The sequence below is a fragment of the Gallinula chloropus genome, assembly GCF_964237585.1.
Source record: "Gallinula chloropus genome assembly, chromosome: 3".
Taxonomy (NCBI): Eukaryota; Metazoa; Chordata; class Aves; order Gruiformes; family Rallidae; genus Gallinula; species Gallinula chloropus.
The window spans coordinates 97,836,292-97,863,142 of record NC_140087.1 but is presented as its reverse complement, the minus strand read 5'-3'; the positions used below and the strand labels follow the sequence as shown (position 1 = coordinate 97,863,142).

At 42.6% G+C, this 26,851-nt stretch overlaps 1 protein-coding gene across 1 annotated transcript in view; it reads right to left on the bottom strand.

The window, feature by feature from the left end:
• GCLC (glutamate-cysteine ligase catalytic subunit) overlaps positions 1 to 26,156 on the bottom strand; it is a 33,573-nt gene extending 7,417 nt beyond the window's left edge. The window contains exons 1-12 of the mRNA XM_084261283.1: positions 25,953 to 26,156; positions 12,760 to 12,872; positions 11,273 to 11,455; positions 8,560 to 8,673; positions 7,748 to 7,806; positions 7,525 to 7,661; positions 4,383 to 4,457; positions 3,304 to 3,420; positions 2,344 to 2,482; positions 1,726 to 1,838; positions 979 to 1,071; positions 129 to 233 (exon numbers count right to left, since the gene is read on the bottom strand). Coding sequence (XP_084117409.1) covers positions 129 to 233; positions 979 to 1,071; positions 1,726 to 1,838; positions 2,344 to 2,482; positions 3,304 to 3,420; positions 4,383 to 4,457; positions 7,525 to 7,661; positions 7,748 to 7,806; positions 8,560 to 8,673; positions 11,273 to 11,455; positions 12,760 to 12,872; positions 25,953 to 26,102 — 1,398 coding nt within the window. The 5' untranslated portion in view covers positions 26,103 to 26,156. The remainder of the gene's footprint in view (positions 1 to 128; positions 234 to 978; positions 1,072 to 1,725; positions 1,839 to 2,343; positions 2,483 to 3,303; positions 3,421 to 4,382; positions 4,458 to 7,524; positions 7,662 to 7,747; positions 7,807 to 8,559; positions 8,674 to 11,272; positions 11,456 to 12,759; positions 12,873 to 25,952) is intronic.
• Positions 26,157 to 26,851: the final 695 nt, after the last annotated feature.

Sequence of the window (26,851 nt, the reverse complement as noted above, 5' to 3'; positions counted from 1 at the left end):
AAACTGACTGAAACATAAAAGTCACTGTTCTCCAAGTGTATAAATATTAGTTCCTAGCTTGAAAAAAAAAAAAATCAGGTGATGCAAATACATTGCAGAGCTAATTAGAGCTGATCTTTCACACCTACCTTGGACAAAGGAATGAGAAAATCCAGTTTATATGACAGAATCACTCTGGTTAACAATACCACGAACACAACATATGCAGAGTTTTCAAAGTCTGTTAACTGGACCTAGCCATGAAAGGATTAAAAAATCAAATTACTTTAGTGGGAACACGCTCATGGAAGTAGATAAATATCTGGGAAAGTTTAAAACAGTTTGACTTGAACATTCATGTTGGTGCTTGTATTCACACACACTCTACCAGCAGAGATGGTGATGTACGAGTTGGAATCATCAGCAGTGACTTCAAATGCACAGTGCATGTACACATTTTAACGAGTTCTATCCTTTAATGCAATGCCAACACACGCTTGTGTTTCAAAATACTATCTAATAACCTGCACCTTCAGGCTCTCTGTGTAATTACAAATGTATAACAGCTTTTAAAATTCCACTTTAAAGGGATTAAATTCAGAGAGCTCAGAAATGGACAACTATAAAATAAAAGCACTTGTGAAAAACAAAGGAAGTGACAGAGGAATTGTTCAGTACCAGGAAAGTACTAGAGAAGCACAGTCCCCTGGAAGCTAAATGGGGCTTTGTTTACTGTTGCTTTAATACAAGCCTAATTCCTTTCCCCATCACCCCAAATCCATTAGCATGCTTTGCTGTGCTGCAGTGGATTCTCCTGTCAGTTGCATTCCCACAGCCCATGTCCGATTAAACACTGCTGTCCACTTCACTCCCGTCTAGCAATTCAGAGGGGAGAAAACACAGCATAAGTAGTAAGGGACTGATAATGGATGGCAGAATGCCTGGTACTTTTCCACTTAGAAGGAAACATGGCTTTGTGCATACTGATGCCTTCCTTACCTCCATAGGTCTGAATTCAACTCTCCACCCAATATCTGAGTTTGGAGGAGGAGGCTTAAACCTCATCGTCTGCCAGTTTGTAGACTGAATATTCTGCAAAGCACAAGAAATCATCTGTCACAATCAAGACACTCATCAGTCTAAAACATAATCAAAAGTAAGCAGATAACCATAATCCTGGAACAGCCTATCAAGCTAGAGAAGTGCTTCCAAACTAAGTGACATTACTTTGTACAAACCATAGTATCTACCTACCCAAGGAGCAAATGTGTTAACACCTTCTTACACTCTTTTGTTGGAGGATTTAGTTTGTATAGGATACTAGGGGGCTGAGATTTAGCTGACTTTTTATGAGGGGTTGATGCATCCCAAACTAAAAATACCTAATATTGCCATAGCTATTACTTCATAAGGCTGTTTAAGAGCCACATTTATACATATACATAATGCAAAACAGTTTTTAGGAAGCCATAAAAATACAATTCTTCATAACACCTATTTACATGGCTATAGTTTGGGCTCTTTATATTTTATTGCATTTAAATATAAGCCACTACCTCCTCCTAAGCGAATGATGAAGCAAAGAGATAAATGTGCTTATACCTGCAAAGTCATATGCTAAAGAACTACCTGAAGTGAAAAAAACAGAAAAAAATTTCTTAGGTCATCCTCTAATTATGCAGTACTATATAAAGAATATGCACATTTATGTATATATTTATTAAATTCCTTTAAATCAGACACAACCTCAAAATGGTCGGATTCATTTGCATCATCTAGATGTATTTTCTCCTCAAACAAAGTCAATGGGTCTCGAATGAATAAGTGTGCAATATGCTGTGCCAAAAGATGGTCAATACCTACAAAATGAAAATTCAAAAAAACAATTCAGACATAGCTAAGTGATTGGAAATAATTTGTATTACAAGACTGAAAACATCCACCTCTGCAATGCTACCTCAACCCACCACATCCTGTTTAAATGAGGACTTTGGGAAGGAAGGAACAAAAAGGTTCTTGGTTGGAAATGGCAGCTGAGTATTTGCATGGCTGCCATTCTTCCTGTTTTCTGGTGCACCTCTATGCCATGTTTCATAAAGCAGTTCTCTTTCCACAAAGATAAAACATTAATGCAGAAAACAGTGAGCTTCTCAAGCTGGAATCAGGGAGAGTTTCCATGACAAATACTTTAAAATAATAAAAAAAAAAAACCTCTTAAAAAGCACTTTACACAGATACTTCCTGAGTAGGAGTCACTCTGAAGGAGGCAAAATGATTGAAACAAACAAGAACAAAACCATAAGATATCCCTACACACTGCAAGCGTAATTCTTTTAACCTGCTTGTAATGAAGCAAACACTTACCTTCCTTTATTAGGTGCTCATAGATCTCTTTGTCTATTGTCAAATCGATGTCATTGTATTTCTCACCATATTCAGATAGGTAACTGTCTATGGAATCATATCTGGATTTACTGATTCTATAACGGTTGTTCTTCAGTGGCTATATAATTTAAGAATACAATATTTTAACAGCTTGTTAACAATGTTACCCTAAGTTTTTCTCACCAATGATGCTTAAGTGAGAATTACTATCCTGTTTAATAAATCCTACAGCCTTCATTATAATTATTCAAAGCACAAGTCTTAAATAGGCTTAATAGAAAGTGATCCTGGTATTATGACTATTTTCTTTGCAGATGTGTGTATCTGAGCAAAAAAAAAAATCATCACACATTGATTTGAGCTCTCTTGAGAGTGGAAACATTTTCCTTATGTAATACACCATTACTCCAAGTACCTGGAAAGCATTATTACACCTATAGCAACATATACACCAATACATGCATGCTGTAGAGATGCTTTTAAAAATTATGTTTTCGTTACTTTTGTTAAGCACCTTGAATACCAATTTGTACTTCGAGAAATTTCTTCAATTCAAGTTCTAACAACTGGCTTTTTCCATACAGTTCTAGTTTATACTGCTGGATTACACAGCAGCACCTGCTAATTTAATCCAAATAAATTGTTGCTCTTTTGCTCAAGCACAGATTGGAAAATTTCATCACAGGGGGACCTTTTCAGCACGCTGTGGAGGAGTGAGTGGAATTCTAATGAGATTCCACACCTAACTAAAAATATGTATTTGCTAACATAAAGTGTAGAAGCAAGGCAAACGTTTACACCGTCCCTCCTGTATTTACCAAAAAGACTGCCACATTCCCTTGTTAGTAATTCTGATGAGTAGAAGAATGATTTGATACTGAAGGAGATTTAGCTTTTTGCCTAACAAAACCCAGACACCCACTACCTAACATTACTTACCTCCAGCCCCCTCTCCTCTCGCGTTCGATCATCTACAGACGCAGAGATTACTCCCCAGCGACAGTCAATATCAGACACGTAGCCTCTGTAGAATGGAGATGCAGCACTCAACGCCATCTAAAACAAAATGGCACAATATGAAAACAAGAGCCAAGGCAAGGAACCAAAATCAAAATACAACTCCACTGGAAAGGGAAACTTGCTGGTTCAGAAGTAACTGAAGTTACTGGTCTAGTGGAGAGTGTCCCTGCCCTTGGCAGGGTGTTGGAACTTGATCTTTAGGGTCCCTTCCAGTCCTAACCATTGTGATTCTATATACTTGATGTAAAGTACACTCAGCACCCATACAAATTTCTCAACTGCAATCTCCAGGAAGTGCCCAGATGAAGGGCTAGTATTGCTGAAGTGGCATCTGACACTCCTAAGTTATTACCTCTACAAATCAGCATTTGAACAACATAAAGATGATACAGGCAGAAACAACTTTGTGATAAAGCAGCAAGTATTCTGCTTGCACACTCCTGAACTCCCAAAGTTCACCTGGCAGTCGTTTTATTTCATTTATTTTTGTTTGGCCAAGCACCTTTGCAACACAGCTGGAACATACCTCACCACCTAGACCTGACCAATATTTATTTTTATAACATTTGTTATAAACACCTGTACACAACCACATGCTTACAAAAGGGACAGATTCAGACAACTTCAGCTGAAACCCTCTGTAACACCAGGGTTAAAGAATTAAAAAGTTCTTTTAAGGAGCAAGCTTGTCTTCTTTTCATGAAAAACTTCCCCAAACAGATTTCAAGAAATATTCAACAAGCCTTGTTTATGCAAAGAACAAAGAAATGGACATGTCCTGTTTTGTGGTGTCATTTGGACATTAAATAAATCACACTGCTCACATGACAGCATAGCAGGAGACTGACACTTCCCCCAGAGTACCAGATTTGTCAGTAGCATTCAAGGGTTCTTTCTCATTCAAGGTGGGTTTTTTTTAGTTGGTTGGGTTTTTTTTTTCCCCCAGGTAGTTGCTTTTGCACAACAGAGAACTGACACAACAGAAGTCTATTACTTACTACAATGGGACAGATGGTGGCTAGTTGATCATAGAGATACCTTGCTTCAGATATGCTGCAAGCCTGGAATGTCACCTGTTGGAAGAAATACAACTGCCATCACAACTTCTCTAATCATAGGGCAAGCACAGTTGTCCTAGACTTAGAATCAATTATATAATAACATTATTCAAATACCAAGGATTAAGGGGTTTTTTTGGTTGGTTTTAAGAGTGGTTTTTTGGGGGAGGTTCTCCCCTCCACTCCCTGAATCTTGGACAAACTTTTGCCCCATCTATTAACAACATTTATATCACAAGTTTCTCTCCACACCGTTTCCATGTTCATGAAAGGATTTCAGACATCACAGCTTCATCTGTGAGACTAAACATACAAACACTTGACACAATCAAAAGAAAACAGAGTTAACAGCTACAATGCACATGGGTTGGTAATGTACCTTCAGGAAACAAGCCAGGAGCCTATTTACCTAGAACAACAGTCAGAAACTACTGTAGACTTAACATTTGTTTTGTGTGACAGCTAATCCCCTTTTAAAGAACATTTCAAGGCGCCTTTGTTTGATTCTGAAAAGATGTTTATTTTTTTCAGTTTTAACTGTACCAAAGACCAGGACACAGTAAGAGATACAAGAGAAATGTTATTTGCAAAAGCTGTTGTTAATGTGGAAGCCCTGCCCCCGCAGGCCACCAGAAAATGTAAGCTCTTTGTAACTTTTGGTGAAATTTGCTCAGAACAGCATCGAGCACAAGATACGTTTCTTGTAGCAGACCTTACCCTCTAGACTTACCAAACAGACATTTTATGTATTTTAAAAATGCAGAGGAGGATCAATCACCTCAAAATTGTTAAGAGACACTAAAGAGATTAAAACCCCTTTCTCCTTTGCAGTTTACACATTCATAGATCAGAGGATAACTTAGATGGGAGTGTACTCCTGTACCACTGCCACAACATCCTACAACAGGCTTCAGCTCTAAATCACCATCACTGTTCACTGTCTTGAAGAACACTAGCCAGTTGCCCCTTCCACAGATTAGGAGTCCCATAAAACATACAAGTTCTTCTCAATCTACCACTGAAGCCCAACCCCAAGTAACCTTAAACCCCCCCCCCCCAAAATATCCAGAATGCCCACAAAAAAAAAACCAAACCCAAAGCCCCAAAACCTCTGCTATCAGAAAAACAAAACAACCCCCCAAAACCCAACAATAAACCCACACTTTGAAAAGACAAGACCATTTCATTCTCTTGCAGAGAAGCAGCCAAGTACAACTTCTCATCACTGATTCTGGACTTCCAGCAAAAGGAACCTGCCTTAGGGTGTGGGATATGGACAGGCAGGATACCTACGCTCTTTCACCCAACACAGACACATCTGCCTTATAAATTTATTCCAAATCACAATAAATCTGGGATTCTACCTGGTTTTTAGCCAGATATCCCAGGACAGATGCAAAGGGCATGGCTGTGTTCTCTGGAGGAGGGCTGCAGAAAACAGTGGCCACGAGCACAGGGCTCAGTGGCTACAGGGACAGGAAGCCTCCAAAGGGGCAGGAGCACAAGTTTGCCTTGCCCCATCACTATCACAGGCTGACCCAGTCGAGCTCATCGAGACATTATTCTTAACCTTAGAAATACATCGAACCAAGCTGTAGCTTGGTGCTTAGTGAGAGGTTAAAAAAACACCCCAACCCAAAGGAGGTATGCATACTGCAAGCTACCTTACAGAAAATCGGTGGGGAATACATTTTCTTCTGGTTGCTTATCAAAGATTTATAAGCTGATACACAAACAGCTACTCATAGCACACAACAGCCTTGTTTTCATTCCCTCTTTGATGACAACAAAGCTACTAAATTTGACCACTGATTACAAGAGTAGTAAAATGGTATTCCGTAAAAATTTAGTAATTTTTAAACACATTCATCCAATGACAGAATGGTAAGGATGTATGTGTCTTACTAGCTTTAAATAAAAAGAGAGATGGTACAAAATAGACCGTACCAAACTAACCACCTTGTGAAAACACACACCATTAAATACACTTTACTACTACATCAGATTCTCCTTAGTTTAACCTTAGTGACAAGAAATCCTATTTAGCTACCGCCAAGAACGTTTTATTTATTCACCTTTTGTAATTTCTCAAAGGGAAGTGTTTTGAATGGGATTATTTCTGGCACGGCTGTTAAACAAGAGCTTGGAGAGTTTCCTTTAATCCTCTAAAGACTTAACACTAGCCTCCTCCTAGCTCTGCTCTGGAGACTGCAGTGGCAACAGGCAGATTTTATCAACAGTCAAATACATCACTCCTAGGTATGGCATCAGGTTACTGTGATAGAGAAACATTTAAAGCACACAGATTTGAAAGGATCAAAGCATTCTCAATGTATAGCACTTGGATTTACACGAAGGATACTGTAATATAGTAACTCAGATGAATGGAAACAACAAAAAGTGGTTGTGAATTAACAGGGGAAAAAAAAGAGCCAAAAATATCTCCCAACAAATCCTTAGGATCTGTTAGGTTCACAGTACAAGCAGTGAGAAGATGAATTCTTGGCATAGAGCTAAAAATATTTAAGATTGAGAAATTTTATACAGGTTTTTTAGATGCTGTTTGTAAATAAAATAAAACTACACAGAAGGAGAAAGCTACTTATTTTTAAAGTTACTCCAGTGACTTCTTGTCACTCCTTGCTTTTGCTGTTCTAAGAATGGGAAAGAGGAACAAACCCCAAAATAACCACCCCACACATTCCTACAAGACAGCTCAGTTTCTACTCCCACAGTGTCCTCTGGTCATGCCTGAAAGACCATCACAGTGGAGGAGGTTCTTTCACACCTGAAAAGTGCTGGAGTTCCAGAAGGTGGTGGCAAATCTTTCAGCAAGGCACACAATTACATATGAATATTAAGAGAAAATAAAGATAACGCAAGCAAAAAACCTAGATTTTAATACTACCTGCCAGGTATAAGATTAAATTTGCTCGTTTATTCCCCATTTTGCCACTCTGAAAATTAATCAGTAGAATTAAGCTAGAGAAATTAGACCCAAGGCAAGTCTGGGGTGGATGGGAAGGGGAAGCATTTAGGGAAGACAACATGCAGTAACACCTTGAAAGCAGACTCGTTTTACCTGAAGACAACAGTTTCCCATTCCAAACCCCATCGCATCCATGTATATATAGTCTGGCTTAGCTGCCTTTGCTGCTTCTCCGTCATCATTAGGAAACGCTTCGATGAATGGCGATGGCGTGTTCTTATCTTTGAAGACTGTGTGGAAAATGCAGGTACTCAGTAACCCAGAGCATCAGACTGCACAGTTGTTTTGAAGATGATGACAGACTGGATTTACTCACTTGGTACGTTTATCACAACCTTCTCTCCTCTTCGGTGACGAATGTTTCTGGTCAGTGTACTACAACAAAAACAAGTTTGCTGAAAGACCTGAAAAGTTCCCCTTTATGCAAAAGTTTTTGCAGTTAGTTTCTCAGTCATGTTTGGGAGTTTCAGAATGACAATTTTCTATTTATTTTCCTTCAGAACACTACTTTTTCCAGTTTAAGACTGTAAGAGACACAACACTGATTTTTTCCCTCAGTAAAGCCAGTCTTATTTTATTTTGATGGATCTCACAGTACTACACTAACAGACATGAGTAAAAGGCTACTGACCTGAAGAAGGTAGCGTGAAAAGACATGCTTAGCTTTAGACAGAATGATACTCATTCTCTGAAGTTTCACCGTACAAGGAAAACCTCTCTCACACTGTACAAGTAATTGGACACCATGCTACACTTCAGTGTAACTAGGGCAAGTTACCGAGTGCACTGATCAGCTGGTGTGACATACCTGAGCAAGAGCTGGATTAGCCACGGGACTGCAAACTGGAAGCAACTTTGCAGTAGCATAATCAACACTCTTTGCCCCGTAATGGTGCGAACTACTGTATGAAGCTACTTGAACCTAACAGTTGGCTTTCTTAAGTCACATTGACAGAAAATACAGGGCATTGCAACCATTGCTGTGCAAGTCCTTGGGGTACCTGCAGCAACTAGCTGCACAGCGCTCTATTCCAGTGATGTAAAGACATTGCAGGCATGCCTATGATGTTTAGGCAGAAAAAAAAGATAACATTCAACTTCTCATTCCCACTCCCCAAATACTCTTACCTAAACCTAGGATGTTTATTGATGGCTTCATCTGGAAAAAAGAGGGATTTTGAAGCTCCTCCTTCTACTGGCGTTGGCTTACATTCTGGCAGCGTAAACCCAGGACACCCTAACCTATTTAACACAAAGAGATCCAAACTGTAATGGAAAATACACTGTGACTTTTAAAATGGTCAGATGATCAAAGAATAGGATTCTAGTAAACAAAGAAATTAAAGCAAGTTTTTTTAAAAATCTCCATCTGGTGTAAGTATTTCTGAAGCAGTTTTCAAGACTGCTAAGCTTGTGGCATTGCTAGAAAGAGGTCTTAAACCAGATGCTGTTAAAAGGTCACACACCTACCAACAACCAGCTTCTGTGGTGGTTAAATCAGACTTTTTTTCAAAACACTACTTTACCATTAGACTGTAAACATGGGCCTTTTCAGCGGCTGAAGCAGGAAACTTCACAGTATTATGCAGACTACAGACATGTTTCAGTGTATTAACACCTGTCATTAGATTGGATATTATGAAAAATTTCTTCACTGAAAGGGCTGTCAAGCACTGGAACAGGCTGCCCAGGGAAGTGGGTGACTCATCATCCCTGGAGGTATTTAAGAAACGTGTAGATGTGATGCTGATGGGCATGGGTTAGAGGTTGGAGTTGATTACCTTAAGTCTTCTCCAACCAAAAAGATTCTATGGTGAACAGCGACAAGCAGTTACATTCTGTGACTTAAAACAGCTTCTCTAGAGGCTACAAGTTAATGCTGGCTGCTCAAAATTTATCCAGCTCTGCTCCCAGCAATCCACCCTGTTAAAGAGATGTACCCAACCAACTCTGTACTATTCAAAACTACCAGGAAGCATTCACGTTTCTGGAAATCTTATTTAAGCTCAATACATATTTCACTACTGGTTTCTTCTTCCTGGTTTAAATATACCAAGTGTGCTACAACATGTAAACCCAACTTCAGCATTTAAGCATAACACTGTAAACTGCATCACTCCAGTCATCAATAAAGAAAACAGCTTTCTGGTCCAGTAGCAATGATTCAAATACTTAAAAATCAGAGATACTCACTAAGCTACTATTTTTTAATATTTAAGGATTTTCAGGTTTGTGAATTTTTAACTGGTATTTTAAATTGAATAAACCTTCTTCTTCACCTTTTTTCTGCCAGCACTCTTCAGAGGATTTTTTTGTCTTTTCAGATGCAGATTTTTAAGTTACAGACACATACACTGTACATGCACAGGCACACACAGGACTGTATATATGTTATTGTGGAGAGAACATAGCATAAAACCCCAAACCCATAAAACCTCAGAAACATACATTAGCAAGACTCCAGTCAAACCAACAGGTATTTGAATGTCAAGACAGCAAAAGGCAGAAATACATGACTACATAGTTTAGGGATACCAATTTCTGAAGGATAAAACTATGTTTGGAATTATCCATGTGTAATAAGCAAGTTACATTTTATTATTCACTGTCTTTCACTAAAGTTCAACGTATTGCTCCTATGGCAATATAAAAGTATTTATCTGTACCTACAAAGCAATGAACACTTCTCCCTTTCTTCCTTGCAAGTTTGGGTGTGAAATGGTTGTATACAAAACTTATTAGATAACATAAATGTTTGTAAGGTTGCAGGGTTAAAAAGAAATCTCACTTCTGTAACAGACAGCGAGCTACTTAACCACTGGAATTCAAATAAGCTCTTGTTACTTTAGAGATATCTAGTCTAACTCCCATTACAAGGAAGTGTATTTTGTCAACAAGAGTGTTCTTTAGATAGCATTTGTGGGGCATAATGCAGGCACTTTGGTACCTGAACTTTGCTTCTAAGACATTTTGTACCATTCCTGCCCTCAGCAAGAATTTAGGGCTGTTGCATTCTGTATTGTACAGGAAACAGGCAGCTGCTTCTCTTTTACAGCAAAGCAAGTTTTTGGTGTGGGTTTTGTTCAGGGTTTTTTACTTTTTTAAGCATAAACTTGTCTTCATTCATTTGACTGACCATGTTAGTTAGAATGAACATAAATCCCTGCCTAGAGTTATGTTTGAAAGGAAGGGCACAAAGTAGAGTTTCTCCTAGGTAATGAAGTACATCCTGAATTTCATTTATTCAAGAATCAATTTACAACAATAAAAAGGAGAAATCTTCCCTTTGTAAGGGTGTTACGAACCTGGGAGAGATGCTCTCCTTTCTACATTAAGTACAGTAATATAGAAGTTTTAAGACTTCATTTTTAAGGACAATCATGTTCAAGTTCTACTGCGTGTGCCAAGCCACCAAAAGAAGTTTGCATGTGCTTTAATGAAGAGGTAGTGTTAAAAAATAGATCAGGTTAGCCACATTCTACAAAACTGCTATTTATAGAGGTCAAGGGTTGTGAAACAGGTAAAAAGAAACCTTTTACATATAATTTGCCCTATCAATACAAGATGGCAGACTACTCTGTAGACAACACTACGTCACAAATAGTCAGATATTCTCTCCTAATCTGTGATGATTTTTGTATTAGAAGTAACCTAAAAATGTAAGAAATGGTCATTTGTTTGTCCCACCACAATATAAGTTTTAGGAAACAGGACCAAAATGTTAAGTCAAAGTACTTTAATTGAATCATATTTTCCTCAGTTTCACTGCACAGATTACCTATGTACAATAAGGAGAAAAAGCATTCAAAGGGAATGCCATGCACACTGACAACCACCTCACCTTGGAAATGATGTCACAGTGCAAACAGCCTCATTTTCCTTGAGCACAGAAGCAGCCTCTTGCCGTCTTTTCCTCATGTTGTCTTGCACAGTGTTGAACTCAGACATTGTTCCCCCGTACGGCTGCCCAGGTGTCCCTTCAATCATATAGCTTCCATATTCGGGTCGCCAGAGTGTCGGGTGGCTGTAATAAAAGAGCAGCTGCGTTTAAATACTTCTGCAACTTCAAAAAAGAGAAATTATTTGTGAGAATTTCAGAAAGGAATGCAATGGGCAAGAAAAATCTCCTAAATTTGATGATGCGATAGAATAACACAATGTTCCTCACCACCAGGAGGCAATGAAGATCAGTTAAGGCACCGTTTGGCAGTAGGAAGTGGTGTACAGTGCAGTAAGTAGGATTTACCCATGTCAAATTTCAATCACCTTTAGCATCTGTCTCAAGCTTTGCTTCTTGAGGTTTTAACTGAAACTGGAAAATGCACAACATCCAACTGCTTCAGCAGTACAAGACAAAGTAAAAGCTATGCTCAATTTCTTCTCTCCACTGCCTGCAAATACCTGGTCCTGTTTCACAATCTGATCACATTAAGAAATAAAATCATGTTTGAAGGTACCTAGTCACCCCCAAAAAGTAACCTCTTCCCATCCCCTTGTGAAGCCAGGCCATCTCCATGGAGTGCTCGCTACCAGAGACAGAATCGCATCTGCCCTACTGCTCTCCTGGCAGTAGAGGTTTTGAGCCTAAAAAGCAAATGGATGACAGACAGGGAAGCCTTACTGGATGACAAGGTTAAGGCACCTGAAAAGAAGCAGGTAGGCCCAGGGCACAAAAGCCTGCAGCAGAATTTATCTACCCTCCTGTAAGCTGTGACCTGCTTTTGACTCTCTTCAGCCAAAACTTCACTGTCTCTGGTCTCATTTCTCTGCTGCCATCAGTTAGAAGGTAATTCACAGTTCTCTGGCTAGCTGAAATAGGGATATGATCTAATTAGTCCTGAAAACTCCACAGGAGAGGACAGGGAAGAACTGTCTTGCTATCCTTACATCCACCTTCTTAATTCTGCCAAACATGGGACAGTGCTCCTGCAAACAGGCTTCTCTATGCAGATCTCACTGGCTCCCATAGTCAGGGATACAAGGGCAAGTGCACACAAAGGCTTTATATGGGGCTGGGAAGGTCTACTAAGTGATTACTGTTTACACACAGACACAAAACCAGAGCAAGACACAACACCCAAACTGCAACTTCTGTGGGCTCACATTCTCCTTTTTTTCAAGGCGTAACGCCCAAGGTACACAGTCTGCCTGCAAGTGAGTTTCAAGTATTTCACTTCCTGTACCCCAGATTTATCTGAAACCATCAGTGTCTGTGGCTTGCAGTTTTACCAACAGCCGACTTGAAAGTTAAGCCGGGTCTACAAAACTTCGTATAGTATTGTAACAGGAGAGGAAAAAAAGAAATAGAAACAGGAAACAGCTACTTACTTGGGGTTTACCTTCTCCCCCTTGTCCTGCAGCGTTTGAAGGATCTCTTCACCGCAGAGCACCAAGCGCACTTTCTTATTTTCATGGTCAAATTTTACTAACATATATTCCACCTTGTAAATGAAAACAAACCAAACAATTAAATGGTAAGACTTTGTTCACACACAAACAGGCCAGTGCATAATTCTAAACATCAAGTGAAAAAAAAAGGGGGGCAGAGCAACGTCAGACTGAGGTGAGGCTTACCTCCACAGAAACGTAAAACCCATCACTGACTGTGAACATGATAAACAATACTGGAGGTGATGGCTGCAGGCATATTTCATCCTCAATAAAGAACTGAAATTCCTTGAAATCTGCCTTGGAAATTTTTTTGCCTCCATTTCTAGTTGTGGTTATTTCACGAAAGAGATTCCTGAATCTGTGTTTGACCCCACATTATTTTTCAGACAAAAAAAAAAATTAAAACCCCATGCAAGCTATTACCCACAAATATCTGTCAACCCATGAGCTGCAGTATCTGCTGCTGACAAAAAACTACCAACCCAGGAGTCATTCTACAAACAAGACACATCTACATCCATCACAGGTTGGAGCTACTTAAGATTCCCTTCATTAGCACCATGGAAAGCCCATGGCTTTTACAGACGGCACCAGCCCTGCTATTAACACACTCCAGCAATTGGCACAGTGTGGGGGGTTCCACTCCTCCTTGACTGAGCCACCTTTTCTTCCACTCCTGCCCAGAGGCATACTTTGTCCCTTGATCTCTGCCTCCTCATCCCATCCCTCCCTACTCCAGCATGCAACCCACATTCAATTCAACAAGCCACTAGTTGACATCAGAGCTGTGCCCCAGTGCTGCTGAATACTGTTTCCCTAACAGAGGTTATCTGAAAGCAGCCAAACCTGGAACACCCTCACATTAAACTTTCTAATCTCTATGCATACTTGCTATCAAAGCTCCGGTAAAGACTGTTAGAGCACTACCCAGTATGGCAACCAAACAGCTCCTAACTGGATCTTACAGCCCTTCCATACCTACTGAAACAATCTATTTCCTGACACCTATTCGGCAGGTCTGGGAAGTGAGAAAGACAAAACCACCCCCAAGTGCAATGTGCTGCCTACCATGTAAAAGCAGAAGTCATACCTGGAAATGCATCACAAGGGTACTGGCTTTGGCAACTGGCCCCAGCTGGACCAGCGGCGATACGCAGCAGCTTTTGCTGGAGGCTCTCAAATTGCTGCCTTGAGACTTGGACAGCTCAGCTAATGCAAACATCAACCTGTAGCTGACAGCAGTCAGGAGGGACTGCAGTTCCACCGCTAGAACTTGTCAGAGGTTTTGCACTGTGCTCATCATATTTGTTTTCTGACACGGCTTAGGAACACATCCACTGGTACTTACCAAACACCACTGCTCCAGCCCCAGGAGTTCAGAGTCACACAAGATGCTGATGTTAAAGCTGCAGCATAACAACTCATGGCAGCTTCTGTTTTGTACGAAATCTGACTTGTATAGGAAAGCAACTTGCCAAAACATGGAAAACTTGTTTTCCAGCACACTTTAAGTAGATTTGTGGGCTGCAGTTCTTTGTTGCTTCAGTGTTTGTGGAAGTTACTGCTAGCTACTATGACAACAAATATAATCCTCTGTTGGGATTTGCAATTAAATCACAAGCAGCATTATCTGAAAGCATTTCTAATTCTACAGACTCATTCAGCTATTATCCATGCTTTCTATATTTTTTTAAGATCAAATTTTAAACCCCTGAAGAAAAAAAATATTCCTAGTTTCTGTGCAAGGCAGCACTTCTTTGTGTGGCGTAGTTTGTGGTCTGTGTGCATTGTGCCACAATAGTCTAGTTGAGATAACTACAGAATATATAGTCAACCAGAACACATTCCAGCACTGATATGCTTGTTATCTAGTCTCTTCAGTGACACTTGACCTATGAATTAGTGGCAATACAAAGGGATTTCTCTCACACCTTCCTGCTTCCTACCATATCCTCCTGCTTAGGAAAAGCATCATCCCCATTCAGACCCAGCCTAACCTAGCAGAGGTACCCAAGTGCACAGTTCTCAGTCATACAGACAGACATGTGAGTGGGCATCAAGCCCACCACAGGCCTGGCCTCCCACCACACCACCCATGTGAGCTGGCAGCAGCAGAGGGGGCAAAGGAACTGCAGCTGCTGTCCAGAGACCCCAAAGCTGAACATTTGTCCGTTACATGAATACGTTACTGTCATTAGCCTCCTGTCTTAAAAACCCCTCTCAAATGTAACTGCAAAGAGCTGGTGGTGTAAACCCTGCACTCCTCTACAAACTGTATTACAAGCTCCATAAAAGAAGGCAAGCCATAAGCATGAAGAAACATTAAGGTGAGAAGGCAAACCCAAAGAAATAACCCAACTGTATTAGTGACTATATCATATTTACTGATCTAGCTTTAGAAACAACTACTACAGAAATGCTGACTAAATCTTCAAAGCTGTCTTAACACACAAAATATCTGCCTTTAGTTCTGATGAGAAAAGCAAAAGCCTTCAGATAGCTGCCAACAATTCCAAGCAACCCACAGATTATCTTGCCAACAAGGGGACTGGCTGAATGGGCATCCTTAAAGAATTTACTTTAAACTCATCGAACGATTTAGCTTACAGCTAGAAAGAGAGAAATCAAGTCAGAGTTCACACATTTTTACATTTGACTTCAGCTCGTCATTCACAGACTTCTCACATATTTTCTACCCACAATAAAGTTCAGAGAATTGCAGCCAAGTATGCCTGGCAGAGCTTCAAGAGTTCAAAACCCAAATATGTGGGGCTTCACCCAACACTCATAATTCATCACTTTTGCCAAGCTCTTTAGAAGAATTCCCTTTCTCTCTAATTTTAACTAGGCTTCCAATCAAGCAGCAAAATACACATCAGGTCAAATTACTGCTACAGATGGCTGACAAGCAGCTTGCTGGGAGCCAGCTAGAAAAGCACACCCTACCATGGTAAGAAAGGTGGCTGCTTTGGACCTGCGTGCCCAGCAAGTGCTGTCACCCTGCAGCAAATGCTACAACACATCTCTATTCTCTGGCTGAGCACATGCTGAGGACAAGAGGTGGCCTCCCAGCTCCTTTCAGCAGACAGGCACGCTCAGCACTGCTTCAGTGGACAAACCTCTGCACGCCAGACAGGCATTGGCTGGTGGAAGAAGTGCTGCAGCCCTTACCAGGACAAGGAACAGTAGCTTGGCCAGTAAGGTTGAAAAGCAAAAGCTGTAAATCCACACATGCACGTGCACGCACACAGAGAGCAATCCTAAAAAAATAATTCAAAATCAAATGCATTTAAAAAGTGAATAAATTTTTGGTTAAAGCAAGTAGTAGGAGCATAACAGATCTACCCATGAGCCAACAAAAACTACTCTTTACCAGCTGCCTTCCTCTCAGTTACTGATTTAGAACCCATTGTATCTACAGAGTACTCTGCCCTACCACCATATCTTTCAGGGAAGGAGCACCTACTGTCAGCTTGCGAGCAGGACAGCACCCAGAACAGGTTACTTCACTTGTCACAATTACTTCTCACAGTTGGCTACAAAGAAATTTCAGGTTTTTGAAAATTCTTTGATGTTGCTCCTGTAAACAGGACCACAAGTGAGAGCTTGAGATGCTTAACCCAGGAGAAGCCAAACCACTCTCCCTACATGAAGGCACACAGTTGCACTGGATTTGCCCAGTGGCAACCCGAAAGATGATTGTTTTCTGGAAATGAGTAAACATGCCTGAAATTGTGTTTGAATGCCAGAGCTGTTTGACCATAATTACATCTATTATTTCTGCATAAAGCACACTACTTAAAGGAAGAAATATCAGTCAAGTGACTCTTTAGTAGCAATTCTAAGGAGCAAGGAGTACTGAGGTTGCTGCATGTCCCGCATGGTATCCCTGTCCAAATACATGTCTAGGTAGTGGTCTGCTTTCCACCATCAAAACCCCCTCCCATACACATAATTACATGCAATTACAGAATGGTTTGTGTTGGAAGGGACTTCAAAGATCACCTAGTTCCAACTCCCCCGCCATGGGATGGGGCAACCACAACTTCTCTGGCCAGCTTGTGCCAGTGACTCACCACCCTCACTGTAGGAAATTTCTTCGCCATTAAATTTAAACACTATCATGCTAAGTACATTGTGAATAAAACCTACCTAATAGTTGAGCACAAAGCCTCTGCTCCAGAGTCAATATTAAAATCCTTTTAAAGTTCAAAGTGTTGGCAGAAGGCTTTTCTGCATATGAAAACACAGGTACACATACAGTCTGGACTTTGGTAAGCTCACAAATAAGGTACTGAGAAAGTTACAGAATAGAGGAAAATAGTATAAGAACAGTGATCTAAAGAGAAGCTTTTTTGAGAGGAAAACAATGCAAGCCTGTACACTCTTTTCTTTTGGAAAACAGATCCCCGCTTTCACCTTTTACCACTGTCCTGATCATCCATCTCAGCTGTGGCTGCCCCCTCCCTGGCAGTGTCAGGACCAGGTTGGATGGGGATTTGGGCAACCTGGTCTAGTGGACAGTGTCACTGCCCATGGCAGGGGCTTGGAACTGGATGATCTTTAAGGTCCCTTCCAACCCAGAGCATTCTGTGATTCTAAAAAAAAGACTTGATCACAGGTGACTCATGGACCATCACAGTTCCTCAAGGAACATCTTATCATTGATGATTTCTTTCTCCTTCTACCAGGCAACTACTGCCACATATACTTGGAGCAATTGTTAGCCATCTCCTCATACGTACCTTCCCTCAAGCCTAGAGCTTTAAGAGAAATTGGAAATTTTCCTGAACACCCAATGAGGCCTTGCAGCTTTTGTTTACTGTTACCAAAAGCCACTACAACGTTTAATATAAATATTTTCATGCAGTGTGCCTCACTTACGTGTAAATTAGAAAATATAATGAAGTAAAACTTTCTTCTGAAGAGCATCAAAGAAACAACACTCATTTCACTAGCTATTAAGCTCCATTATGAGAAAAAAAGTGTAGCCCTCCATGAGTTTATTGGTCAGTTAATCCATTATTAAAACACCACATACTATTAAAATGAGCCTACAAGAGAACAAAGTTTTAATTATCTGACTGTTCATTAAAACTTCTGCCACGAGTTTTCAGTGTTAAGATGGAAAAAGCAGATTTCTGTAGGTGCACATACTTCTGATGGATGTACAGCATAATACTCAAGGTATTTTTTTTAATGCTGCTATTCTCTCACCACTGCTGTGATAAAACATGGAGCCACAGTAATTACCAACTGTTAACATCTTTAATGAAAGGTTTGCTGACCCACAAAGGCGAGCCTAAGTCCCAAGGGAGCAGATTCTGGAGAAAAGTCTGGAAGTGTGACAGAGGCTGGTTACCCTTTTTCTAGCCAGCAAGCCCCCAAACCAAACGCTGACACGGGGCAGAGCTCTTCCATGCTCTCAAAAGCACCAGCAATGTTCTCTGCCACAGAAATAATATCAAAAATCTGTCACAAGCAGCAAACCCAAGATACAAGTGCTATTTGCCAAAATGCTTCATTTTGATCAAACAGATTGGAAGCGGCTGATCCAAAAAAGCATCTCCTCCAGTGCTATACAAAACCCACCTGCAGAAACCAAGTCTAACACCAAAACACAGCTGATGTTTTATATCAGACTGACAAGCTATTCCTTGTTTTGCTTATCAACGATGACCATAGGTAAAGAAAGCAAAGAGGATGCAGGGGATCCCACGTCAGTCAACACAGCCAGCCCGTAGCTAAGTGCTCCCTTCTGTCTGTTCTTCCTCCTGCTTGCTGACATCAGGGCTGCAGATTTTTTTCTTCTACACATGATAGGACGTGAGTTGAGGATGTCCTGTGCTGCACATACCACAAACCCAGAAACCTTGTTATTGAAAACCAAAATCTAGATGTTATAAACATTTCATGCTTCTAAAAAACAAGATGTGGTGCACTGAAGAACAAAGTGTCTCTTCTTTATATGCTGTACTATGAAACACCTGTTAATGCTATTAAAAAACCAGATGACTGGGAAAACGTCAATTTTAGGTTTCTGCAGCAAAGACAACTTTAAGGCATTCACTTATTTTTTAGATTTAAACCAGAAAAGTAGTATTTTTTGGCACAGCTGTATTTTCTACTCCATACAGGCTAGATGTTTTCACGTGCTAGTAAAAGACCACTTATTCAATGGTGAAACAAGATGCTCTAAGCTTTTGTGTTTTCTCATGCATCAGAAAGCAAGAATAAAAAAAACCCAAACAAAGAAGCAACATCAACAATAAAATCTTTCCTGCACTCCTCATCCTCTCTCATACAGTTAACTGAAGGCATCTGCACAGCAAGAAGAGGAAGTCCTGTGGCAAAAGAGGAATTACAACAGAAAACCATCCCATGACAAGACCACCGCAATTCACTTGACATCCACAGAAGGAGGTTTACTGCGAAGAGAATGTTTCTTTATTGAAATATAGAACCAGCAGGTAATTTAAGCTTCTCCTATTAAAAGCTAGGATTGGGGATGGTCACTATTTCTGACAAACTGCAGCTTGTTTAGGGTAAAAAAAATAGCAAAAGAGCCTTCCAAACTAGCTTCCATGAACTGCAAAATCAGCTTTTTCAAAAGCACCTCATCATAAGCTACAGAGGTCTGCATGGTCAGATGCAGGACATGTCCAGCGACAAAGTTCACAGGTAGGTCAGTGATGCTGCATGACAACCCCACGCTTATCACTCAGCCAGGGAAGAGCTGAGCAGGAGGGAGCTGCAGTCATCGGGGAGGGTTACACACCATACCCACTGTGAGCTGGAGGGTTTAGACGTGTCTCAGTTCAGGCCTTTCCCCGATACAAGGATTAAAGCCAGTCGGAGTATGTAGTTTTGTGAGCATCAGCCAAAGCTGCCAGGGAAGGAATAAACACGGAGATTCTTCAAGGGCAGCTCTCTTGTTCAAGTCCAGATTTACAGTTACGTTTGCATGCATTAGTGCAGTGATTGTACAGGCTGCATATACACACACAAGGCTGTGGAGCAGCGTGAGCTGACACAGGGACATCGTACCTTCTGACCCTGCCCCAGAAACGCCACTGTGATAAATACAGGTGCAGCTGCAAAGTGTATCAAGGAAGCACTACACTGACTCGTAAACAAACAATGCCACCAGCCCTTTATTTAGCCAAATAGAGCTCAGAGAGAATGGATGATCAAGCAGACCCGTGACAGATAACCAAATCATTCACCAGTGCTGCTTTCCACCCCCTCCTGTGGAGCAGGCGAGCACATCGATTAAAACAGCTCCCATTCAGATCCACCCACACATGCTGGACTTGGCAGGGGGCCACCGTGAGGAATTTCTGCATGAAAGACATTTAAAAAAAATGCATTCTGTTTGGGGAATTTTCCTGGGGGAAGGGGAAACTAAAACCAGTCGCCTTGAAATGACAAGAGCTCAGATGTAAGCCACAATTTTGCAAAACTTTGGGCAAACATTAGGAGAATGTGAGATGACCATAATATTGGTGGTATCATGACTTTGCTGGTTTATTTTTTTTAAAGATGAACTATTATTGCCATTCAGGAAAACAAACCTATTTTTTGGGATTCTCTTTTGTTTATAACACACCAGTAAAAAACGAGTTAGGAAGTTTCAGATGAACGTTAAAGAAACCTCACGAGTCACTAAGCAATTATCTAAGTGGTTTGGGTAGAGGGACATAGATGTTGCAGCTCGTGAAATTTAAAGAAGCCATAATAAACTACCTATTCTTGTTGCTCGTGGAAGTGTCTATCTTGGCTTCAAAGCTATCATGTGGCATTTTGTTCCACAGGATATCTAGACTTTGTAAAGCAATTATCTTTAAAGGACATCTGCTGCTTTTCTGTTCCAATAGGATAGCCAAACTTCTTGTAAAATGAAAAAAGAATGCCCCCTTTCCTGTACACAGTGAGGCCCTCTGAACCTATTTCTTTTATCACAGTCCTTCCTTATCTCTATTTGAACATTTGTGCACAGGTGCACGTCTCTCTCCCCAAGTCTAACTGCTGCTTTTAGAGAAGAGATGACCAAAATTTCATCTGAGTATTTCAGGGACAGTAGCTGAACCTATTTATGCAGCTAGTGAACTAGATTCACCACTGTTAAAAAAACACCCTAGACTTTGTTCCTGGTTTTAAATGAGTGACAGAAACAGGAGCCTCAATCTGTGTGCATCTGAACCCAAATCCATTTCCAAGTGCTACATCCAAAAGATGTAGCCATTATTTTAGCCATTATTTAAGTTCTGCAGACTGCAATGCCACATCACCAATTGTATCACTCACATGTTGCTGCTGCCCTGAAAAATAAAACCAACACACAAAACCAACCAGGCTATAAACTGCAGCAAGACATGAATGCAATAGCTAGGTCCCTGGGAGGAATCATTCAAAAGGACAAGGAGCTCTCTTCACAGCTCAGCCTTTCACTGGGACAAATCAGCAAGCTTTGAAGAGAGTCACGCATCTTCTAATTAGAAGCAACACCTTTGGGACATCCTGGTAAGAAATGTCTGGCCTCTCAGAGCACTTGAGAAGGGCTGTTTCCTGTCTTACATAACAAAGTGCTGAGCAGCAAACGTTACATTTTGGTTCTTAAGTTATTTACTAGGTATTAAAAAACTAATGGGTATGGAGGGGAATGAATAAAAAGTAGGGAAGAAACACAAAAAGGTGATTAAAAAATACTGAGAAAGAGATAACAGACAGGGAAAACAAATCCTGACCATAACTAAGTCAAGAAGATTTCAACATGCAAGCAGTGTGGTGGCACATTTTTCATGCTGCCCAATTCATTATCAAATCTGTTCTAAAGACCTCCAAATTTCACTTCAAGTTTCCATGAAGAAAACAACTTTCTGAAAGCTGAAGATGCTTATTGTGTGCCATGTCCCGACACGGACAGTAACAAGACACAACAAAAGGGTCATTATGTCCAATTTCACTGAACAAGGCTGGGCAATTCATATTGCCATTTCATTCACATATACTTTCAAATAAGACAACGATGTTTGGCTCATGCTTACTTTCTACATTTTTCCTTCTGAGCTGAGCTCCCTCCAGCACACCCTTCTGGATTCTTTCATATGCTGAAGCAACTCTTCCTTATTATTCTTTATTAGCCCTTTGTCCCCACCAGTTATCCTTTTCCAACTCTTCTTGCTTCTTTCAAGTCAACATTGGCTTTCAGCCTGGACAACAACCCATTTCGCATCAAAACCAACCACAGAAAAAGTAAATCAAGTATTTATGTATGCATCCACGTATGAATACAACTGTGTATGTAGGTATGCATGAAGTGCCAGGATTTGCACGCTTGTGTGCCCACTCAGCACAAAGCAGTGAGCCCAGTCAAGGGCCCACCATTCCACTTGTCTGATCTGAGCATCTGCATTAAGTTGCAAGTGAAATTTAAGCAACATCCATCAGCTAGAGGAATGCAGTCAGCAGACAAGAGGCACTGAACAGCACAGGATACTGGTAATGTGCTGGGACAGAGATAGCTTTTTGGGAGAAAAGCTGGGAAGCAGCAAAATCAACTCTGCCATACCCTCAAAATCCCTTGAAACTCTTTTGGTACAGCAAAGCCAAGCTGCACAACTAATTGTCTTGCATAGTACCGGCTAACACCAGGAGACCACAAGACCAGTTAGCACAACAGGGTCTCCTCAGCAGATCTAATTGTTGACCAACTTTTGTGGGCACTAAAGCAGGATAATAAGGAGGGATTTGATGAGGGATAATGAGATAGTTCAGTGTTTTGTATTTACCACGGTCAGGAGAAGCCAGGCATGAAGAGGGAGGCCAACTGTTAGTTTAAAATGAGGCAGAAGGACGATTAAGAGGCAAAGGACCTTTACCAACAAATGCAGGTTCAAAGAGACCTTAGATTTTTAAGCAAGTCTTAGTCTTTGTTACATTCACATTTGCAGGGTTTTTTTTTTGTACCATTGCAGAGACTTCATGGTTGTGAAAAACAATAAAAAAAGAACTGCCCTCAAAAGAGGCAACAGCTGCCAGCAAACCCTATGAACTCTGCAAGAAAGACGACAGCTGATTTTTCAAGAGGTAGCAGAACCAGTGTTGTGACTTTTCCAGCTCTTCACTCAGGGGAGGATGGGAGCACTAGGGAACACTACCCTGCAGCACAAGTTGTGATGCTGCCTCGCTTCTTTCAAAACAAATGCCACTATCCTGCTCCATCAGCACTTCTCAACACTCTGCTCTGGCACCCAAGAAACAGAAAGCACGTGGTGATTCCCCACAGTTTCATTCCCTGGGAGAATAGGGAGGTTACAAGCACCCCAAAGGACTCCCACAGCTCTTACAGTGAGCCTTACAACACACACTGCAAAGTGGATTCTTGCTGAAAACCGATCCAAAAGCAAAGGCTGGTTCTCATGAGTAAACACAGGACTCCTTTTTCACAATAGCAGCAGCTAGATGGGGACAATCTTTGAAGCATTCACATCTGTCCTGAAAGACTAAGACAGCTGTTTCTTCCTCATAAGCATTCCTTAAAAGTGAAGTAAAACAAGAAAGTTACATTTTTTGCCAAGCCCAGCCTCAGAAACTTCTCTCAAACACAAAAGTAATGTTGTTTATTATGATTTAATCTCTGCTATTATGTGAGGGCTGTCATCATCATTCTTGATTTCTATCTTCAAAAGGTTTTTAAGACAATAAAACACCATCAGGCTATGACTTTATATATGAAGGTCAAAGTACACAAAAGGCTTTTGATGAAAACTGTCCAGCTAGTCAGTTGATTCATCTAAGCTGCAACTACACATGGCACCACTTTCTAGTAACTAAGTATTTGAGAGGAAAAACAGACCAGAAATTAATTGCTTTCCCCATTACGCTATCTACAGCACAGCTGAAACAAGTTATAGACAGGTGTGTTTTTCTGTTTACACAGCAGGAGCAAAATGGCAACAAGTATCTGCTACATTAACACACTCCTAAATGTTGTGTTAGTCAAAAAAAAAAAAATAATTGCATAATACAGTAGAATAAAGTTGCAACACCTGAGTTAACTACTATTTGCTAAAATCAGAGGTAGATGATGGGCTGAGTTACCTGACCTGTGAACATTCACAGGCATTTCAAATACAGCTTTTTATCTGCTGATCAGAAACACAGCAGTAATCATACAGCTCTTAAAATTTTACCTCTTGCCACACTGGGCATGACAATAGCAAATTGCAAATCTCATTAAACATAGCACACCATCATTTACCAAGCATAAATACTTTCTTCAGTAAGGTCCTCAGCCAAAGGAGGAGCAAGGCCCCTGAGGCACGGTTCTCACCGTACAGTCACTGGCCACGAGCGCTGCAGGGGATGGCTCTGCTTGCTTGCCCCTCCACACCTCCCTGCTACTTTCCTCACGTTAAGCAGATCTTGTTGGATCTCTCTCACAGTGAAACGGCTGAAAATGAACCACCCTAGAACACTGAATGGGAGAAGAGTTTTCTGCTGGTTTAACTTCTTGAACTCATGCAACCTGTAACAACACAAGGGAGGCAGAAGAAACACCAGCTTGAAGCAAGGAGAGGGAAGCTGACCCAGCTTGCTAGCAGATCAAGCCTGGCTAACTTGTGAAATCTCACCCTGACAAAGCAAGGACAACTTAAACGTAACACCCATTGAAAAATGAGTACCCCATCTTAAAGATTAATGAGAAAACCCTCAAACTAAGCCTCAGAGCAACAAGGAGAGACTGCTCAGTCTGTATTCTTGAATGCAGAACTGTCTGTGAGGCTCTTCTGTCAGGGTAATTCTACTCATACAAGAGATGTAGGAACAGAGAGACATAATATAGGGATAGATATAAGTGTATTAAAGGGATTTCCTGAGTCCACACCACTCTGGCTGCAGAACCCTGCACTCCAGACTAGACACGATGGCAGCATCATTCCCTTCACTAGACACGTCTTAGTTGCCAAGCCCCCACTCCTTCTGAAAGCAGCTCCTGTGCTGTGATGCTTGCCTTACATGAAATGTGACAGCAATCCCTTTAAAAAAATGACAGATTTTAAGAGACAAGGTCTCTCAAGTTGCATAAGGGGAACAGCATTTTTCTCTGTCAAAAAACATCTGTAAACAGCCACTGTTACCACCTGGACAAAGTATTCTCACAAATGCCTTCGCTGTTCAGAACGGAAACAGATCACGGGATGGAGATGCAGCGGTCAAGTCCCCACAGTGCCCCCTTGCTACTCCACTCTTCAACTTCCCTGCTACCACATCACAGACACCTCCAAGTGACAAACATCATCCTCATGATTAAGGATGGCTTCTCGAGCAGCACATGCTAAGCTACTCCCCGTCTCCAGAGAGAGCCGGGACCCTCAGGAAAGCCTACTGATCAACACAGGAGACTGCTCCTTGCAGACTGCTGTCAGGCTGGGACACAGCTCAGCTTGGGTTTGCATGGCAACACACATGAGACCAGATAAAGATAGAGCTCTGCAGCACAAAGCACCTGTAACAAAATTCAAGTCACCGCCTGAGCGACCATCCTCACCCTCGTTTGAAAGGCGGGATACTGCACACCTCCAAGGCTCTGGGGCTCGGCGAGTCCCCTTCCCCAGAGGCAGCAAGCCAGGACCACGGGGGGATGTGGTGCGAGGCCTACCAAGCCCACCTCCTGCCCCTGGTCCCTTGGAACACACTCCGGGCCTGGACTGGCCCCTACCCCGCACCTCAGACATACACGCGGCTTAATTAGGCCTCACTCCAGAGAAAATAAACAACTCCGGGAACCGGGCAAGCCCCCCGGAACACACCTCCCCAGGGGCTGCCTGCCGGGACCGCTTAAAAGTTGTTCCAGCGCTTGAAACACCCCCCCGCGAGGTAACACCGGGGCAGCCGCGCCGCGCCACCGGAGGCGAGGAGCGAGCGAGGGCGTGGGAAACACAGTCCCGCCGGCAGCCTGAACTTCCCCTCACGGCGAACAACCGCGGCCGAGCCCGCTGCGGGGCCCGGCGGCGGGCAGGGCCCGGGTCGCACCGGGGAGGCGCTGCGTCCGCGCCGCCGCGGCACCTGCGCCCGGGTCGTGGAGGCCGCGGCTGGGGGGGGGAGGGTGGGGTGGGTGGTCTCACCTCGTCGCCCCACTTGAGAACGTCCTTGTGGCGGTCGCACAGGGCGCGGTAGATGTGGAGGAACTGGAGGATGCCGTGTTTCCGGACGTGCTCCGCGTACCGCCGCGTCTCCTCCCAGCTCAGCGGCGAGCCCTGCGACAGCAGCCCCATGCCGGCCCGCTACGGAGCGGCGGCGGCGGGAAGGGGAGGAGAAGAGAGGAGAAGAGAGCGGAGCCTGCGCGGCGCTAGATACGCTGTGCGCCGCGGCGGCGGCGGGAGCCGACCCGCCGCTACACGTGACGGCGCCGGCGCGTCAGGCCGTGACTCAGCACTTTCCGCCCGCAGGCTCCTCCTCCTCCTCCTCACCGAGCGGGGTGTGCCGAGGCGCTGCCCGGCGGCGGGGCGGCCTGTGGCGGCCGCTTCCTCTCCGCGGCGCCGGGATCTGGCGGGGAAGGAAGCACCGCTGGGAGAGCGCGGCCCCCGCCGGCGCGCGCGTGTGTGAGCGCCGCTGCCTCGCTCGGCTGCCGGCGGGAGGCGAGCACAGCGGGGAGGCGGCGTCTCCCCTTCCTGCGGAAGGCCTGCTGAAGCGGCGGCGGGAAAATGCCCTCCTCGGTCCCGAGTCCAGCCCTGGCCGCGCCCTCGGATGTGGGAGCGGAGGGGTGGGCTGGGGGCGCGGCGCTGGGAGCGACCGGGCAGGAGGGGGCGCCCGCTGGCGCCCCGCTCGCTGGTGTGAGCGAGTTCATGGTGGAAGGGGGCCCTCGGGTGACAGAAGCGCGACTGAAAGCGCCTAGATAAAGGTCCTAGAACGCGGACAGCGGACTGAGAGCTGGCGTGTACTTATACCCCTCCAGAAAAGTACAAACTGGGTGCATATAGGTGGTTTGGGTGGGTGGAGGGGGGCTCCAGAGAGATAGACCTCA